The sequence below is a fragment of the Taudactylus pleione genome, unplaced genomic scaffold (genome assembly GCF_031769625.1).
Source record: "Taudactylus pleione unplaced genomic scaffold, aTauple2 ptg000671l, whole genome shotgun sequence".
In the NCBI taxonomy this organism is placed as follows: Eukaryota; Metazoa; Chordata; class Amphibia; order Anura; family Myobatrachidae; genus Taudactylus; species Taudactylus pleione.
The window spans coordinates 7,690,821-7,711,017 of NW_028285073.1; the positions used below are offsets into that span (position 1 = coordinate 7,690,821).

General features: G+C 43.7%; 1 protein-coding gene across 1 annotated transcript in view; it reads right to left on the reverse strand.

The window, feature by feature from the left end:
• The window catches only part of VPS13D (vacuolar protein sorting 13 homolog D), a 265,234-nt gene that overhangs the window by 202,558 nt on the left and 42,479 nt on the right, over positions 1-20,197 (reverse strand). The window contains exons 17-25 of the mRNA XM_088455788.1: positions 18,171-18,301; positions 16,730-16,862; positions 13,104-15,317; positions 10,044-10,195; positions 8,902-9,933; positions 6,166-6,256; positions 4,704-4,830; positions 3,419-3,599; positions 3,143-3,325 (exon numbers count right to left, since the gene is read on the reverse strand). Coding sequence (XP_088311914.1) covers positions 3,143-3,325; positions 3,419-3,599; positions 4,704-4,830; positions 6,166-6,256; positions 8,902-9,933; positions 10,044-10,195; positions 13,104-15,317; positions 16,730-16,862; positions 18,171-18,301 — 4,244 coding nt within the window. The remainder of the gene's footprint in view (positions 1-3,142; positions 3,326-3,418; positions 3,600-4,703; positions 4,831-6,165; positions 6,257-8,901; positions 9,934-10,043; positions 10,196-13,103; positions 15,318-16,729; positions 16,863-18,170; positions 18,302-20,197) is intronic.

The window sequence follows — 20,197 nt, forward strand, 5'->3', positions numbered from 1 at the left end:
AAATACAAAATACTTGAAATCAGACATTATATTTCAGGCTGGCAAAACCCTCCATTATTATACATGTAACATGAAGAATCAACACAGGGAGATATACACCTGGGATACTACGTGTGTAATGGATGAAAACACAGCAAGTGACCACTTCAGTTTCCAGCCATATAGTAACAATGGGTAAGCATTGGTGAATTAAACATACAGTATAGGTCACGGTGAGCATTTCAGCTGTTGGCTTTCATTTAATTTTGTTTGCATGTCAGGAGTGTAATCACTGGTGAGACAGATTAAATCTTATTCAACGGCAGACTGGTCAGCCACGTAATATACTGTGGAGCTCTACGCCTTGACTAAATCACCAGACATGGCTAGGGTTAGTTAGCATGTCCCAACTCACTGCCACTATTGGATTGTCCCTAGTAATCTAATTGCCTTCAGCAGAGGTGGGTCATTTTAACTTGGAAAAGTTTTTTTTGATTGAAGTTGCAGGCGCCTTAGTTTTGGCCCCAAGTCCTAAATCTTTGAGATATGTGTCTCCCTGCCACAGATAACCTCAAAAGTCATCATATTCTAATTATGGTCCTTGTACTAGTGATTCTCATGAACACTACAGATTGTGAGGATGATCCTGCCATTGGACTGTTTGACCTCACACCATCTGAAATATGACAGATGTAGTTAATAGGGTTAAACACTCCTTACATTGTGCGCAGCTATGTGATCTACGGTACAGCTGTCCAACATAGCCAGTATAGATACAATAAGAAGTCTTATTTCACAATATTGAAAAACAAATAGGGGCTGATTTAGAGTTAGGAGCAAATCCAGCTATTGGGCATAAAATCTGCGCCTGGCAAAATACATTCTGTGCTGCAGTATGTGTGCAATGTGTAGATAGATAGATAAAGATGATATGTGGCATGGCCTATATTCTAACAGCAGAAGCTGATTGTGCATCCCATTTGCATAGCTTTGCAAAAATGTCGCACGAATAGACGCTTGGCGCAACTAGAAGGGCTCTTTAACGCGCAAGGAGGCTAGATGTATGTGGACACATCTGTAGATATACAGACAGACAGATACGGTGCAGCAAAAATGGATGCGTTGTGCTGGCAGTTCGATAAAGTCCAAAGAATACCCTATGATGATTAGCCTCAATCATTCCTTACTACAACTTCAGTCTTTATCTATTAGCCAGTTTTTATAATGGCCACAGGAACACATAGGACAACAAGCCAGGCAGTGAAGCCCCCAGGACAAACCAGCTGACGGAGCCCACAGGACGACAAGCCAGCCAGTGGAGCCCACTTGACGCAAAGCCAGTGAGAGTAGCCCACAGGATGACAAGCCACTCAATGAAGCCCACAGAACGACAAGCCTGTTGGAGGAGCCCAAAATACGACAAATCAGCCAGTGGAGCCCACAGGACAACAAGCCAGCCAGCTGAGCCCACAGGACAAGCCAGCCAGCCAGCTGAGCCCACAGGACAACAAGCCATCTAGCTGAACCCACAGGACAACAAGCCAGCCAGCTGAGCCCACAGGACAGCAAGCCAGCCAGCTGAGCCCACAGGACAACAAGCCAGCCAGCTGAGCCCACAGGACAACAAGCCAGCCAGCTGAGCCCACAGGACAACAAGCCAGCCAGCTGAGCCCACAGGACAACAAGCCAGCCAGCTGAGCCCACAGGACAACAAGCCAGCCAGCTGAGCCCACAGGACAACAAGCCAGCCAGCTGAGCCCACAGGACAACAAGCCAGCCAGCTGAGCCCACAGGACAACAAGCCAGCCAGCTGAGCCCACAGGACAACAAGCCAGCCAGCTGAGCCCACAGGACAACAAGCCAGCCAGCTGAGCCCACAGGACAACAAGCCAGCCAGCTGAGCCCACAGGACAACAAGCCAGCCAGCTGAGCCCACAGGACAACAAGCCAGCCAGCTGAGCCCACAGGACAACAAGCCAGCCAGCTGAGCCCACAGGACAACAAGCCAGCCAGCTGAGCCCACAGGACAACAAGCCAGCCAGCTGAGCCCACAGGACAACAAGCCAGCCAGCTGAGCCCACAGGACAACAAGCCAGCCAGCTGAGCCCACAGGACAACAAGCCAGCCAGCTGAGCCCCCAGGACCACAAGCCAGGCAGCGGAGTCCCAGGAAACCAAGGCAGCCAGCGGAGCCCCCAGGACGACAAGCCAGCGAGATGAGCCTACATCATTACATACTAGCCAGCAAAGATACCCACATGATTAAATACCAACCAACAGAATAGCCATATGACTTTCCAACATAGCGGAGGTTAAGATGCCCCCTTCTTTATTTACCCCACATTACTTGCCCCAGCAAATACGAAAATCCAATTAAAAGGAAGTCAGCAATGAAATTGTTGGCACCTTGTCAAGCCTTTCCACCTCTCTACAAATCTTCAAATGGGCTCTCAAGACCCACTACTTCATCAAGGTCTATCAGTTTTCATCCTAACCCACTACTATATGGTCTTTCCTCCCTGTCTATTCCATTTGTGTCACGCCTGTTTGTCTGCCCCTCCCCTTTAGATTATAAACTCTCACGAGCAGGGCCCTCTTCCCTCATGTCCTTCTCCTTATACTGTCTTCTACTCCTTACTCCCCACAAAGGCATCTAACACGTGACTGCCAACTCCCTGCTGCTTAATTTGAGTGTTATAATCGCTAATGCAGCAAATCCTTGTCCTGTATTGTATTGTACTGTAAGTCACTGGTTTCTTGTTCAGTTACATTTATGTAATTTGTAAGGCGCTGCGGAACACTTGTGGCGCCATATAAAGGATAATAATAATAATAATAATAATGAGATTTCAGAATGTGAACCTGCAGAAGTTACTTAATAAAACTCTTTCGCTTACAGTGCTGTTGTGGATGTGGTATAGAGAGATAGAAACTACCATAAAGAAAGTTGCTGCAAGGCAGCGAGGCCAACCAGAAAACGTGGTCTCTGATGGTCGCTCAATGTTAGGAAAGCTAATGTTGGGAGAGTCATTTTAGTGCATAGCAAACAGCAATTAACATTGAAACGATGTATAGCTGTGTTAAATTAAAAGATGGGCAGAATTGATAAAGCAGATTGATAATGCTACTACATATACATAGTTTATATATTTTAGTCATATTACCTTGTCTTTTAAGCAGAATGTCCCAGATGCTCCTGAAAACAGAAAGCGGTTCTTGACTTTTAGTTTCCCAAGGTTGGCGACCAATAAGTTGTTAGATCTGGAGCTCTCGGGTATGAGGAGCACAGGGGCTCCAGCTTCAATGTCCAGCAAGATACGGGAGGCCCGCTGAGCCTGGTCTCTAACCTTAATAACCAGGGGAGAAATCACATAGCAATAGGAAACCACTCAGCTCCTTTTTTAAGTACTGCAACAGAATTCACATTTGTCCCCACTTACAGTTTGCCCCTGAATAGCTGCCCTCTGCCGGCCAAGGACATCTTGGAGCTGAGTAAAGTGCTGGATGAAGGCCACAACCTCGGACTGGAAGCGCTGAGTGTGGACATACTGCACAGAGGCCATCCTCAGGCTGACACGCATGTCATACTCTCTCTGTAACTGGGGATCTGGAAGGCCGTATCTATAGAAGATTTACAATGACATTGGTTTGAAAATGAACATAGGAGGGATTTATCCACTTACCCTGATATCCTTCTATAGCAGGACTGAAATGTCAATGCATATTACTGGGGGGTGTGTTAATTAACCTTTAGGAGGCAGTAAATGTTAAGCAAATGAATGGGATGACTAATTTTGCCTAGATGCGGTCTTCATAGACCTGGCTTCAATACATCATGCGGCGCGAGACACCTGATGCAAGGTCCCCACTCCAGGTCCTATGCAATTTACCTTGCGCCGAGTGTCCGTTTTGCGTCTTGTTCGAACTAAAATGCATCTTAGTAGCAAACATGTGACAAACCCTTCACGAGACTGCAATGATTAATTTTATGTGCGACACTCGTGTATCTGTGTGCGACTGAATTTACCAATTACCTTTTCTTACATCTGACCAGCCGATTTACAAGGTTATACAGGTATAATGCCGCTCTACAGGCTGAACCAACATTCATAATAATAATAAATCCCATTCATTCAGAAGTAACCAGCATCATTACTGGGGGGATCCGGTCAACATTCCGGCCCGTGGGATGTTGGCGATTAGAATACCGGTGCCGGATTCTGACACCTGTCAGAATTGCAGCGCCAGCATTCCAAAGGTAAGTAGCGGGGTTAGAGGTTAGCGTTAGGCACTAGGGGGAGGGTTAGGTTTAGGGTGCAGTAGTGACGGACTGGAGCATGAAGGGCCCACCAGGGGAATGCAGTGGTAGGGGCCCATGCATTAGGGTGTGGTCAGTTACCACAGGGGATGAGGCCAGCCCCCACAGAGCTTGGGCAGACATTAGAGACCATGTAACTGACCCTCAAATAAAGTATGTATAATTCAAGTGCACTTAGAGTAAGCGGTTGGGCCCTCGGGCAGTGGGGCCCACCGGGGATTTCCCCTTTACCTCTGTGGGCCAGTCCAACCCTGGGGTGCAGGGAGGGGGAGGTTAGGTTTAGGCACTAGGAGGGGAGGTTAGGTTTAGGCACTAGGGGGGGGGGGGGGCGAGGTTAGGTTTAGGCACCGGGGAAGGAGGGTTAGGGTATTGACCGAGAATTACATGTAAACATGATGACATCTTACTTGAAAATGTGGAATATTAGCGCTTCGTCTCCGCTAGTGGTGAAGCGCTCAGTGTACAGCTCGCCATGTACGGTCAGGTCGCTCAGTGACAAGCTGCCGATGCTCCCCTTTAAGGCTAAATCTCCCTCTGCAGGACAGAAAGAGAGCAAACATAGTCCAATTATTTATTGTATTACAGGTAGAATCTCCCATATCCAAAATGCTTGGGACCAGAAGTATTTTGGTTATCGGATTATGCCGTATTTTGGAATATTTGTATACTATTATGAGAAGCCCTCCACTGGCTCCCATTCCCTTTCAGAATCCAATTCAAGGTTCTCACACTCACTTACAAAGCCCTCACCCATTCCTCTCCCATTTACATATCTGATCTCATCTCCCTTCACTCTTCTGTCCGCCCTCTTCGTTCACTTAATACACGCCGACTTTCATGCCAATTGATTACTTCCTCCCACTCCCGCCTCCAAGATTTTGCCCGCGCTGCTCCTCACCTTTGGACCTTCCTCCCTCTCCCCATCAGATCACCTCTCTACAATCATTCAAACAAGCTCTTAAGACCCACAACTTTATTAAAGCCTTCCAGCTCTCATCCTAACTTGCTGCTACATCTTCCTTTCTTCCCGCCTATCCCATCTGTGTCACTCCTGTTTGTCTGCCCCTCCCTTAAAGAATGTAAGCTCTTTCGAGCAGGGCCCTCCACCCTCTTGTAATTTAATTTATCTCTAACTCCCCACTAGGGCAACTAACACTCGGCTGCTTATGTGGGTGTAAAGGTCGCTAATATAAAAATGTTTATTATACATGTCCGTGTCCTGCATTGTATTATATTGTAAGTCACTGGTTACTTATTTGTTTATGTACTTTGTAAGGCGCTGCGGAACACTTGTGGCGCCATATAAATAAATGATAATAATGAGATATCTTGGGGTTGGGACCTAAGTGTAAACACAGAATGTATTCATGTTTCATATACACACAGCATGAAGTTAATTTTTGACAGTATTTCAATCATTTTGTGCATCAAACAAAGTTTGTGTACAATGAACCATGAGAAAGCACATGTGTCATTATCTCAGTCGCGCTCATAAAATTCTGTATTTCGGAATATTCTGTATTTCAGAATTTTGGATATGGGAGACTCAACCTGTACTTCCCTTCATTAACCCGTATATTAGTTTCAAACAAATCTAGTAACTTCACTGAGGTTTATTTAGAAACAAATACAGATTTCGAGTTTGCAAATCAGTGTAAAAAAAAGAAAAATAATACTGTAGGGAGCTTTTTTAACCTTAAGGTAGTCGATCATGATCCTATCGCTACACAGTGAATATTCCCATTAATAAGCTCAACGTTTTGTACAATTCCCACTTTTCCATTGTTATTTCACATAATGTAATCACAAATATATTAAAACTTTCAGTATTATTATTATTAATAATTACTAACCAATTAATAAACTCACCGATAATTTCAAGGTGGGCGGTCAGCTTGGACACCATGGCTTTAGCCAATTCACTACATGTATTTTTTAAAACCAGAGACAGAGAGTGAACCTTAAAAGAAAACCAGAAGAGATATAGTCACTTAGATCTTCCATCTATCTGTGAATCTAATGGTGAATGGCTTTAGTTAAATAGTTCTACAGCTATTGCCTAAGAAACGAGCCACGTAATTATTAGTACAGTTGTATATCAAACGCGCTCATTTGCTACACATGAAACACCTTTGCAAAAACACAGAAAGTGGTGTGGATATAAGTGTATAAGTAAAATATATCAAGAACCACTTTAATCGCATTATAAAAAAAAATTAGAAATGTAATTAGCATTAGTGCCATTTTCACACTTGCAATGCTAATACAGCAGGACATATTAGCAAATGTAATTTAAGTAGTTAAACCCAGGACTTTCATACATACCATGAAATCCTTTTCTCTAAATCCATTTGGAGAACACTACTAACCTTGTGATATTGAGGGCGCAATGCAGGATTTGGCACTCAAACTGCTGCAACGTTTGTATCGTAGCTACTCAACTATATAACCTCTTTCTTGCAATAGCTCATTTGTTCTTTCCTAACAAATCCCTCAGGATAGGACTAGAATAAGGAATTGGACCATAATATTTACAGCACCCACAGAAACATGATGGTCTCTCAAACGGATTCAGAAAAATGAATTTATAAAAGTATTAAAATCCTATTTTCCTTTACGTACATCCACTTTAGGGGACACTAGTGACCTTGGGGACGTCTTAAAGCTGTCCCTAGGAGAGAAGACACTCAGCAAGGCTGTGTGAGACAAAAACATTAACCACAGCCAACAACTTGGGAGATAGAACACCAGTCGCTGTAACATTTTAGGGGGTATATATACTCAAATGCGGGTTTTTAGATGTGGAGCTGTTGCCCATAGCTGATTCTAGCGATTATCTAATGCTAGATAAATAACTAGAATCTAATTGGTTGCTATGAGCAACATCTCCGCTTCTAAAAACCTGCACTTTAGTAAATATACCCCTAGAAGTGTGGACTGGGAATCCGCCCAACTAAGGCTATATACCACAACGTCCAGGTAGCTCTCGCCAACCGGGAAAATCTGTTCTCTGGCAACTAAAAGTGAACCGACAAAGACGTAATTTTGGTGGAACACAATCCGAAGCCCCCAACCTATGTCTGACCAGACTGTAGCAGCTTAATTTGTGGCCCTCCTAAGGAATCAGAAGAGCACTGGCAACAGAAAAAACAAGTTCCAACCAATGGCCAAAGTCATGAAGAGGGAATATTACACATTGCCTTTTTGCCAATTGGACCAAAACTAAAAAAAAAAAAATGAAAATAAAAAAGACAGACTGCCTGGGTAGCCATCTGTAGTGCACCTATCCTGCTAAGACACCAAGAAAAAAGCAGATTTATGGTCTTACTTGGTTAAATCCTTTTCTTCGGAACCCATAGGGGACACAGTCATTACTATGGGTATAGGCTGGAGCAGGAGGAGTCCGGGCAGCACTAGTTAAAATTTTTCTCCCAGCAGCTCTGGCTCCTCCTCCCCTATATCCCACCCCCAGGCAGGCCAGTTTAGTTAGCAAGCCCAAGGCAGGAGCGAGAAAGAGGAGAAGGAGGACCAACACACACTCACAAGTACCAAAAAGAGTAAAAAACCCTGCCAGCCCGGAGCATCAGGGTTGGCGCCCTGTGTCCCCTATGGATTCCCCTATACATAACCCAGCATGCACTGCTACAGTTTTGCTATTAGGGCATGCTAAAACTGTGGCAGGGCATGCTGGGATATATAGTTCCACAACAGCTGGAGTGTCAAGGTTAGCCAACACTGGCCTATGCCCTGGTGGTCTAGCGAGGTGCCAGGGGACCTGGGTAACCGCTCCACACCGGCGGTGACAGCCACAGCAAGCAGGGAGCTGCTCTTCCCCCGGGATCCGGCTGATGCTGCAGGTCCTTGGTGTGTGCCGGGGACTGGCTGAACACACTGACCCACTCGCCAGTGCTGTGGCCACCGGCGCAGGGGGTTGGTGGAGTGGCAGCATGGGCGTCCTATAGGACGCCTAGCGCTGCTCCCTCATAGTATCAAAAATGTATTAAAAAGAAATAAAAGCAGTCTCTAACATGGTGCTGCTCCTGCAAGGCACCAACTAAAAAATGGCCTGCCCGAGCTAGTTGGTGCCTCCTCCTGCTGCAGCCTTTACCCATGGTAATAACTGTGTCCCCTAAGGCATGAAGAAGAAAAATGCACGGCTCTCCACCAAGGAAGGACTTGGTAGCAGCATTAACATAAGGACGCAGCCGCGGCTAACTCGGGATCAGCCCCAAAATTAGTAGTGTCCCCCACAGAGGATGTAAGAGAAAAGAAGTTTGACATCAGAACTGATTAATTATAAACAGTTATATCTAAATTGTTAAAACATATTAGCATCACGTGTGCTATTATAGCGATATTAGCAAAAGCCCAGTGGAAGGTTGACATTTAAAAAAACAATTAGGAGTTGTTAAGTAAATACAGAATTACAATGGGAGGAGAGATCTGTCCCTCCCACTCTTACGTTTTTGGCCCAATGCATAAAAAGGACATAAATGATCTCTCCCCAGTTAAGTACTTTCTTACTATAACACACTGTAGTAGACCTAACTGCAATGAATAATTGCTACAACTGGTTATAACGATTCCCCCTTGTCATTTTCATACCTTGAGATCCATCTTTGTGTTGGTATGTTCTTGGACAGAAGCGCTTTCAATGCTGTTCATCTCGGATTTCACTGCCTGCCGTGAATCTGCCGGCTCTGGCTTCATAGCGTGATTATCGGCTGTTGACCCAATTCCAAAAAAGTCTAAAATCACAACCCACGTCTGCAACGTAATTAACACATCAAGGCAGTTAAAATCGACATTCACACTCCGATTGACACAATTGTACTTAGAAGAAAATTCAGGATGCTTCCTGTCCACCAAGAACACACTTATATGGACCAAGGAGTCGTCAAAACTGTCCTTCGCGCAAGACGACTTTGATCTCTCGGACGTAGGAGAGGGCGGTGGAGTTAACGGATACTCAGAGTCTAGATCTTCACTTGGTTTCTTGCGAGAAGTACACGTTGGTCTTTGGTACAACTGGAACACATTTGTGGCTTCCTCCATGTGGGAAGGAAGGGATCGCGGCATTTCCGGATATTCCACGTGAGACACTGAAGGACACGACTGTGACAGATATTCCTTATGGGCCAAGCTGGAAGATTTTGGTGCTCCTCGTGATACCATCAAGTTCTTGTACTTTGAATCTGGATTTTTTTCAAGCAGGTCTTCCATGAGAAGGGAGCGTAATGCAATTTGTATAGCTAATGTCTGTGGGTGATCTTTGTTAAACTCTATGTCAAAGTCTTGAAATTTTAAGCTTACTAGGCCTTGAGCGCCAAGGGTGAGATCACCGCTCAACTGAATCTGTAATTCAGAGATGCAAAAATTTGCTTGAATTTGAGTAAAGGGTTTTGACTCCTGAGTAGAAACAGACTTGTTCGATATGGACCTGAAGCTCGGGGTACTGAACAAGCGGTTTTCCTTCTGTTCACTCGAGATTTCAGCACCTTTGAAAGCAGACTGGTCTGGAGTCACCGGAGTGGAAGGGTTAGCAGGGCTTTGTGGCAATTTGTTCATATCTTCACTGTAAACCAGGTTATCAAGAGTCTGCATAACCTGCTCGTAAACATGTTTGGCAAGGACCACCTAAATAAGAGAACACAAAAATTAAAAACCAATGAATAACATACACAGCATATAAGTTGTCCTCTAAACAACTTAACTGTATTTAAAGCAACGTAATAAACTTTAGTTACCTGAACGTGATTGACAAAATTCCCCTCAATCTTCAAAATGCTTCCCACCTCTAAGGAATCGTCCAAGAATGGAAATGTCAAGTCACAGTCTCTCTCTAAAGCAAACTTCTCCATTTTAAACTGTATTGTAGTATTGTGTAATATATGGAAAGCTGGACAGTAAGACAGAATATGTTTCAACTGTATGAAATCCAGAATTAGTACAACAAAGCTATTAAACCTACTGCATACATTTCCAATATATTTATTTTATTTACTGATTTATACTGGTCAAAAAAATATGACTTACCTTCCAATAATAGGTTTGTTGTCCTTTATAAAACACAAGGTTAATAGTGATGAGATCGGAACACATTAACCTTATTTACAGGAGTTGAAATATATTAGAATTGCTCGTTTTTTGTTTGGGATAACGTATTCTTTACTATAAATCATACAGCTACTACTATAAGTCCAGTGGACTTTTGCCGTTTAAAGATTAGGATTTGTAAAGTATATAAGTACTGTAGACATTACAATATAATTCCATTAGGAAGACAGACCCCCTCCCTTCCTCGCCCACTGAACCCTGAAAGTGCACTGCATATACACCAAATCATTATTTGCCTGATCTTGACAAGAATTTTAAATGGGAAATTGGTGTGGAGTTTGTATGTTCTCGGTGTATTTGCATGCGTTTCCTCTGGGTGTATAAGAGAATTATAATATTTATAGAACTCACAGCATTCCTAGTTGGATCCTGCAGTTATTTAGATGCCTCTTGATATGTTTAATCAAGTTCAGACCTAGGCAGCCCTGACTATAAACCTTCCAAGAGTTACACTGATTACTTTAACACAGCCTTCGTTGACCCAGACTAAAACTGAAACGGGTCTCTAAGAAGCTCTGGCCACTACATAAATAGATTTATGAGTGATCTAAAAATTTTTAAAAGTACGGTTCTTAAAGGCTGCAGCTTTCCGGAATGGATTAAGGATGTCCTTAGACAATTGTGTTGTAGGAGCATCCACTTACAGTAGATGTCCAATTCCTCCACCCTGTTTGTTAGGGGAGTGCTCGGAATCAAACCCACAGTACTGAGCCAAGGCAGACCTTTTACATCTACAAGACTTCGCCAGAGAAGAGTTCAGTAGAAGGATATATAAAGAAGCCCTGCACCGACTTCGCTAAGCATTGTTCCAGGCACGGTTTAACATCCCTGCGGGACCAGGTGAGCTCTGGCCAAGCAAACACAGAAAATGGAATCATGTTATCGTTATCGACCATCCATGCCCGCGCATCATCCGTCGTTTGTGGGTTGGAAGGGGCCCAGAAAATGGACGTTATGAACGATAAATATATGAAGCCGTACCGTGTGTACGCATCTGAACATTCCCTGATCTTCTGCAGATGCATTTTGGAGTGTTCATAGTATACAAGCTATTATATGACATTAAAAAAGGGTGCAGTGGATTGGATAGAAACCTCATTGAATAAGGAGCGTTTGACCTCACAATTTTTGTGACACATGGGAGAGCTACGTCTCCACTTTGCCTGGGGAACTTCAACATAGAAATGAGGATGCCTTGAAAAACACCAGGTGGTATGAGCAACGGTGACTTTTGGAAGATCTTCCCTTTAATACAGGGATGGGGAACCTCAGGCCAGGGTGCCGTATAAGGCCCTCTGAATCATTTGGTCTGGCCCTCAGAGCTTTTTTCTGCTAGCCTCTTCTGGCTAGCAGTGGGCCTAGAATAGCACCCTGCAGCCAGAATCTATGCAGCCGTGCTGCCTGAAGTATCCTTAGAACACTTCAGACGGTCACATGCTGCCCTCAGGATACTCCGGGCATTGATGGAATCGCCAGCAATTGTGGCCCCACCCCTGTGTGATATCACATGGAGGGGGTTTGGCCTGCATCGGGCTTGCGAATAATGATATATATATCAAAATGGCCCTTGGCAGAAGAAAGGCTATCCACCCCTGCTTTAGTACATAATGGATACATCGATTTTCTATTCCCATTTGAGGTAACTCCTGGAGGTTGGGTCTTCTTGTCCCGCGCGTCTCTCTCCCCTCCTCCTTGTCTTTTTCTTTGTATTGTTTTTCTTTTTTTTTTTTACTCTCACATGGGTACCAATTTGGTTATGACCATATCAAAAGTTTCTCTATGCTAATTTAATGGATTAAGGCCCTGATTCAGAGCCGGACGCTCTGACCAGAGCGCTCGCTCTGAATCAGGGCCCACCTCCATAAATATGGAGCGTCCTCCTGGACGCTCGTATAGCTGTGGGTCACCACCCACAGCATATACGAGCGTGCAGGATGATGGTCGCGATGGTCTTGACCATCGCCACTGCGAGCAGAAGCCTGCGGTTGAGTTTCTCAACCGCAAGGCCAGGAGTGATTTTGGCTCTATCAGAGCCAAAATCACTCCCACTGACATCACTAGTGATGTCAGTGGGGCCGGCTTCTGACGGTAGGCGTTCCCTTCCCTGGCACGCCCACCAAAGGGGGCGTGCTGTCAATCAACATCGACAGCACGCCCCCTTTGATCAGACACTACGAGCGAAGGAAAGTCCTTCGCTCGTCGCGTCTCGCGCATGCGCACGACGGAGCTCCCTCCGTCGTGCGCATGCGCAGTGCAGACCATCGACCCACTTGCGAGCGGACAGCCGCTCGCGAGTGGGTCTGAATCAGGCCCTAAGTTCATTATATGTGTAGTTTTGTATTCTACTTATTATGGCCATTGATAGATGGTCCCTTCTATTCATAAATATGTCAGTTTTGCTATTTTTCTCCTGTTATGAGATATTCAATTATTTGAATGTTTATTGAAAGCCATGCAATTGTAATACTTATATTGCATACTGAATTATGTATTGTTGACACTTTTGGTGCTTTACACAATAAAAAATGTTATTTGAGAGAAAAAAAAAAAAAGGGTGCAGGCTGTACTTACAGTATATAAAACATGGACCCTAAGGAGCTAATACATAATAACACCAGTTGATTATGATAAGTATTGAAATTAAATTAGAGTAAGCATAAAACTGTTTAAAAAAACAAAACCTTGCTCACCTTGATTCTTTTGCAATGATTCAAAGAAATCATGACGGGTAAACTGTGTTTCCTCCTGGCTGATCACACTTGCTGAGCCCGATACTGGATGCGATGATTCCGATTCTGAACTTTGGAATTCCTTGCGTCCAGCAATAACACTGCTGTTCAAGGAGTAAAGCTTGATGTCCTTAATTTCCACCTGTAGCCGGTCACTTCTTGATTGGTCATCATCTGACACAAAGTTCTGAATAAATATTTGTCCTAAATGTCCAACTAAAAGCTCCGGACTACCAGGACTGCGAGGTATCGACACAACCGGAGACTCGATGTTAATATTTAAAATAAGTTTTACAGTATCCATTTTAGCATTCAGAGGAGAAAACCCATCATATTCATCTGTTTCATATGGCAGAGAGTCCCGATGTTTACGCTGGGGCTCAAATAATGAAACTATCTCACTGTACTCCGCCGTTTTGGTGGCCAGCACAGAAGAAACTTTGGAGGCTGCGCTCTTCAGCATGTTCCGAAAGTTGTCTTCTAGCTCATCCATTGATAGGGTCAGCTCTTTCAGAAACTTGGCAGAATGATTATAATGCAAGGATGCCATTTTGAGATTGAGGGCAAATTCCGCTTTAGACTGTTCAATAAATGTAAAGCTTAAAGCCTCCATTGGGATATAGTGGTCATCTCTTGTGACAAAAATACTTTCAAAAGTTTCTGTGTCGCTTCCTTGTCCTTCATAAGCGGCTATATTTCCTATACTGATTACATATTTGTTTTTGGAAGACTCTTGTGCTAGGTCCATCAGCTGGAGGCAACCGAGAGAGCCGTTGACAGCAAACCTGCTTCCTAGAGACACATTCACCTTTGTTCCACCAATACTAGCTGTTGCAATTTTCCTTCCACTGCTTTTTCCATCAGGCATGGTAACGGTCCTGAAGAGAAGAATGTTTAATCTGTGGATGTCAATGGCTACTTGGGTGTTCTGCTCGTACGTAGACTGGAAAAACTCTTGGTCAGCGAAACTGCTATCAAAGTCGGCTTTCAAAGGCTGAGGGCTTGCATCGTCATTGTCTCTGGGGAAAGATTTCTGAAGAAATGCAATAAGTTCTACCATTGTTTCCGGATTAAGAATGATGTCTAGATTGTTAACCTGCACACTCATCACTTGCAGTGAGCTGTCTAAATTCATCGAAGGGCATTCGGAACTCACAAACTGGTATTCAAGCTTTATGAGAGATTCTTGATCTTTTAAGGTGACGTTTTCTGATGAATTGTATTTGTTTTTGACTAAGCAAGGATTTGATGGTGAAAGGTCATTGGTGTCAGAGACAGGAGATTGTGCTCTGCTTTCACGAAGACTTCCAGTTGGGGCATCCAAGCACAAGTTTTTGTGTGAAGCCATTAGAAGGTCAAAGTCAGAGCCGTAAGTTTGCATGGTGTCCACCATGAGAAGGCCGTGGACAGTCAGGGAAACCTCTGCATCGTATGGTCTCTTTACAAAATGGGCATTAGTACCGAACACTTTGAGAAGTGAAATATAACGGCCGCAGCTTTCAACACCTAGCTGCATATAGTTAATTTTAAACTCGGCTAAGAGAAGCTTTGACTCAACAAGAACTTCCCTGGTATGCTGCTCTAGAGTGATGATGCTCTGGGTAAGATTCATAACAGAGTCCTGCATCCGCCCATGGTTCTCGGAATCGATGAATATTTTTTCCTTCCGAAGCAGCATATTATCTGACGCTCTGCTTTCAGAGTTGGTCAAGCTTGTAAAGCACTTTTTTAAAGCAAATATTTTATCCTCATTTATGTGGATTTTTAAATCGGGAAGAGTTCCAGAAAGCACTGCACCGGGATACTGAGGGTCGGATGTGTACATCAGCCTACGTTCTAACTCTAAGTGGACATTGAACTTCTCTACGACGTGAGTTGGCCCAACCTCATTGTCCTGAATGTGTTTCCAGTTATCTTTTACATGCCCAACCATGATCTGTAAATCCTTAAAAGACAGCGAGTATTTCTCATACATTTTATTGCTCAATAAGTAAGCTTCTAACTGTTCTTCGCTCAGCTCGCTCCCGCTGTAACTAGACACGTCCAGCTCAGCGCTGGTGGCAACCTCCGGTGGAGGGCTACTGGTCGGAGTTGCCAGAGGGGTTTTGTATTCTTCATCACTTTGATCATTTTTTTCAGCAGATAACAGATCGAAAGCCTTACGTTTGCAATGATCTGTTGGGACAGCAATTAAAAGCAAAAGGTGTTACTTGTTATTTTGACCTATCAAAGTGCCAACCAAGCATTATATTTACATATAATCATTGTCTAAAAGCCTTTTAACATTTCATCTTCGGAGCTCAGTTTCACACAACAATTACTGAAGAGATCTTTGATGTCTCCAGCTTGACACACACACTGTAAAATGGGATATTTCCACTGAAATTAATTTTTCCCCCACTGTATGAGCCACAGCTTTCTTATGCATGGAAAAATTAAAATTAGAACAAATTCGAAAATTTAATTTCTATGCTTTTTCTAACCATGAGCATTGTTTCTGAAATTGTAAAAGTATTAAGCTACAGTATTTGATTTGGTAATGAAAACCAACAAAGACTTTCAGGGCTCTAAAATATAATTCATATACAATTTTAATGGTCATAAGTAATAATTGTTGTTCGTTTGCTGCTCGTGCACTAAATGGTATGTGGGCAATTCTATTAAAAAAACACCCATATGGATGACTGAGTCTTAGCTTTAGAAGTGGTGGAAAATGATCAATAGAGAGGGCAGAGTTACATATGGCAGGGGCAAGGTCAATGTTTACTCTGTTTTGGGGTGTTTCCTGGTAGCATGTTTCCTTGCCACCAGAGGTTGCCAGGGCACCTGGTATGTGAGCTGCAGTGCTGGTCCTTATGTTCTATGCCCAGGTGCCAAGTACTTGATGACTCAATTACAAGTATGGACTACACCTGACAGCTGCTTATTTAGTCTGCCTGATTCTAGCACTCTTTGCTGGGTCATTAATGTTTTCTGTATGTTTTTGCCATCCACTAATGTTACTGGACTTGTTCTATGTTCTGGACTTGTGTTACTGTTGCTTCTGTGTCTGCCAAACAAATGAACTTCTGCCACTTCAGGTTACCATTCTGATGTGTGTCATCATTGATTTTGGACCTGTCTTCCTATTTGCTCCTGGTGTCTATGGCTGTCAAGCAAAGGAACAGCTGCCATTCACCAGATTATTATTCTGCTGTTTGTTCCCGGGTCTGTTTGCTTCTGTGATTGGAAGACTCGTGTGTATCCTGCATTCCTAGCACGCCAACACTATCCAGTAACCTGAATTCCCAAGTTTCTCTGAATTCTCAAGCTTACCTGCACTCCCCTGCCATTGTATTTTCCCATAATAAACATCACTCTGAATTTATTACTACATTATGTGACTTGTGGCTCAACTGCACACAAAGGTTTCATAACAGACAATGTTGTGGGTAAGGAAATAGAGGCAAGTGAGAGGCCGCACACAATTAACGGAAGGAGCCACACAACACGGTACTGGTGTCAGACTTCAGTCCTGCTAATACAGGTGGACTGCAGTGTCAAAAACATCTCGAGAAGAAACAAAGCTCCTGGATCCAACTGTTTACCTTGAGAATTGGTAAGCAAAATTCGCCCAAGATCCACCACTACTAGAACTGGATCCTGGCACAAAAAGTCATCAGGAAAGATAACCTGAGGAGCGGAGATATCAAGACGCAACGTCCAGCGTCTACTGTTTTCCTGTGGAGGGACAGAAAGAGAAACTAGACAACAGCCTTATACATGTATCTACACATTCTTCTGTATTGAGGCTGCACTCTAGCATTAAAATGGAATGTAATATCAAAAACCTTTTACACTAAGTATAATATACTTTAGGAGGCTATGGAAACTATGCTCTGCAGTCAATGCCAACACAAACAGACATTACAGCACTGGCTGGAGGGAGGTTCCCATGAACTGTGGTGATAATTGCTAAATACCACCTATAAGGAATATTCTACCTGTCGGGGTATATTAGTCTGTCTACGGAGAAGTAAGCCCCATACGAAGACCAAAAGACAAACAGATGACCCAATATTTATTTATTATTTGGAACAAGGCCATTTGAATTATTATTATATGTTTGAAATTGTAAATATTCTTCACTACTGTGGCACCGGAGGGCGCCATCTCTTCACCTCACTTACTGTCTCTCAATATATAATTATTGCAGTGGTTCCCAAACCCTGGGGTGCTGAGGGGCACTTGCAGGGGTGCCACAGGTTGGTGGTCCAGGACCAAATCAAATGTTTTATGGTCAATGTGTTGCAAAATCAGTTCTGGTGGCTGCCAATCATAATATATGTGGACAAACCCAAGCACAACCCTGCCCACCATCACAAAACTGACCCCAAGGGTGACAGGTACGCTCAATTTACCAAGTTTAATATTTTTTTGCTGAATTTCTCAATAAGGAACTTTTGGCCTAGGGGTGCTGTGAATAAAAGAGGACATTCTAGGGCACTGTGATTCAAGAAGGTTTGGGAATACTGGATTATTGCATAGTGAATTTGTTTTATCTATGTGAAATGTGTAGGTTGAGTTTCCCATATCCAAAATGCTTGGGACCAGAAATATTTTGGATACTGGATTTCTCCGTAGTTTGGAATATTTGCATACCATAATGAGATTTCTAGGGGATGGGACCCAAGTCTAAACATAGAATGCATTTATGATTCATATACACCTTATACCCACAGCCTGAAGGCAATTTTATGCAATATATTTAATCATTTTGTGCCGTAAAAAAAGTTTGTGTTCATTGAACCATCACAGAAAGCAAAAGGTCTCACCATCTCATTCTTGTTCCATAAATTCCGTATTTCGGAAAATTAGGATATGGGAGACTCAACCTGTACTACATAAAATATGCAATTTTTTTTTACCATGTAGTTAACCGTCAGTACTAGATGTACTATTTGGTAATCTGACCAAGAATCTAAAATTCAGACAAGTGTCAACAATCTGCAGCGGACACATTAAATAAAAAATAAAAAAATAACTTACAATAAATTCTCCAACCAATAACCGATCAATAGTCTGTCGAATTTCAGCTTTTGTTTGCATTTTTAGTTTATTGTATTGTCTTCTAGCAGCTTCCGCCACTCTTAGCTCAAGCTCTGACTGATATCCAAATCCTGAAAGACCATAAAATACAAAAATAAAATACCTGAACAAAAAACCATGCGCCAGGACCATTGAGGAAGGGGGTGGGGAAGTAACTTTAGACAGAAAAAGAACATGACCTACACCTTCTTAGGGCACTTGTATCTAAAAAAAACCCTAAAAAACAAAACACAAAAACGTGGATTCAAAAAGTTAACAACATAAAAAGCGGGTGTATATTTCTCTGTCATCTTATCTGGAGGACACTAGATACAATGGGGTGTAGTGGGCGCTGTTCATGGAGCAGTCACAAGTGCAACTAAACAAGTTTGTGAGCTTGCCAATCGCCCTTTGTTCCCCCGGTTGTTCCGTGGGATCTCAATTTGGTCCGGTCCACATTTCAAAAGCCACCTTTTGAATTTCTGGATGTCGTGTGTAGATCTCAACTTTCTGAACTGGAAAGTGAGTGTGGTTTGATTTCTTTGAGATCCATAGGATCCACAGGGATACCATGGGGTGTGTGCGGTTGGAGTGATCCGGGCAACAAACAGTTAAGCTTTAGCTTCCAGGATGCCCTGGTCCTCCTACACATATACCCCACCCCCAGCCACAGGCAGACAGTTTTGTAAACAAGCCCAAGGCAGAAGCAGGAAAGAAGAGAAGGAAGAACATTACTCTCAAGAAACACTCTCCCAGAAGATGAAAGAATCAGTGATCAAGAGAGAAAATATCCATTGAAGCCAGGTGTGCATGCCCTGTGGATCCTATGGACCTCAAAGAAAAAAAAAAAAAAAGAGTTAACAAAGGTTAGTCTACCATAACGTCTTCAGGGTCCACAAGGATACAATGGGGATGTCCCATAGTAGTTTCCCTAAGGGTGGGGACGCTCCTGAACAGATAGGAGAATCTGATGCCCAAAGGAAGCATCCTGAGAGGCAAAGGGATCAAAGGCGTAGACCCTGAGAAAGGTGTGGACGGAAGACCACGTGGCCGCCTTGACAATTGTTCAGCAGAAGCGTCACGTCGAACCGACCACGAGGGTCCCACAGACCGAGTAGAATGTGCTGTAATCCTATTTGGAACAGGAAGATCAGCTTGCGTGTAGGCCTGAGAGATTGTCATGCGGAGCCAACGAGCCAGAGTCTGTTTGTTAGCTTTCCAGCCTCGCTTGTGAAAGCCATACAGCACACAAAGAAAGAATCTGATTTCCTAAAGGAGTTGATACGATCCACGTAGATCCAAACAGCACGAATTACATCCAGAGAGGCTTCATCTGCTGAGAGGTCTGAGGACTGGTAGGCCGAAACCACAATCTCTTCATTCAAATGGAAGCGGGATACCACTTTAGGGAGGTACCCAGCCCTGGAACGGAGGACAGCTCTGTCCGGATGAAAGATAGAAAATGGGGAGCGACAGGAGAGTGCTGCCAAATCAGGTACCCTGTGGGCAGATGAGATAGCGAGGAGGAAGAGCGTCGTCGCTGTCAGCCACTTGAGGTCTACTGAGTTCAAATGGAGAAGCCTGCAGAGCCCTGAGAACCAAGGACAAATCCCACGGAGCTACCAAAGGGACAAAAGGAGGTTAAAGGACCCCCTGAAAGAATGTTATAACATCAGGTAGGAGAGCAATCCTTCGCTGGAACCAGCTTGACAGAGCAGAAACCTGAACTCTAAGGGAGGCCAGGCTGGGGACAAAATGTCTAACCCAGCCTGGAGAAAGGCAAGCACCCAGGAGACCCTAAAAACTGTAGGGTCATAGTCTCTAGGGGAGCACCATTGAAAGCATGAGTGCTAAACTATGTAATAGATGGGGCTGAGGCAGGCTTATATGCCCTGAGCATCATCTGGACCACAGAGTGAGAGAAACCCTTTGGCTCTTAAGAGGGAAGACTCAAGAGCCACTCCATCAAAGACAGACTAGGTAGGTCC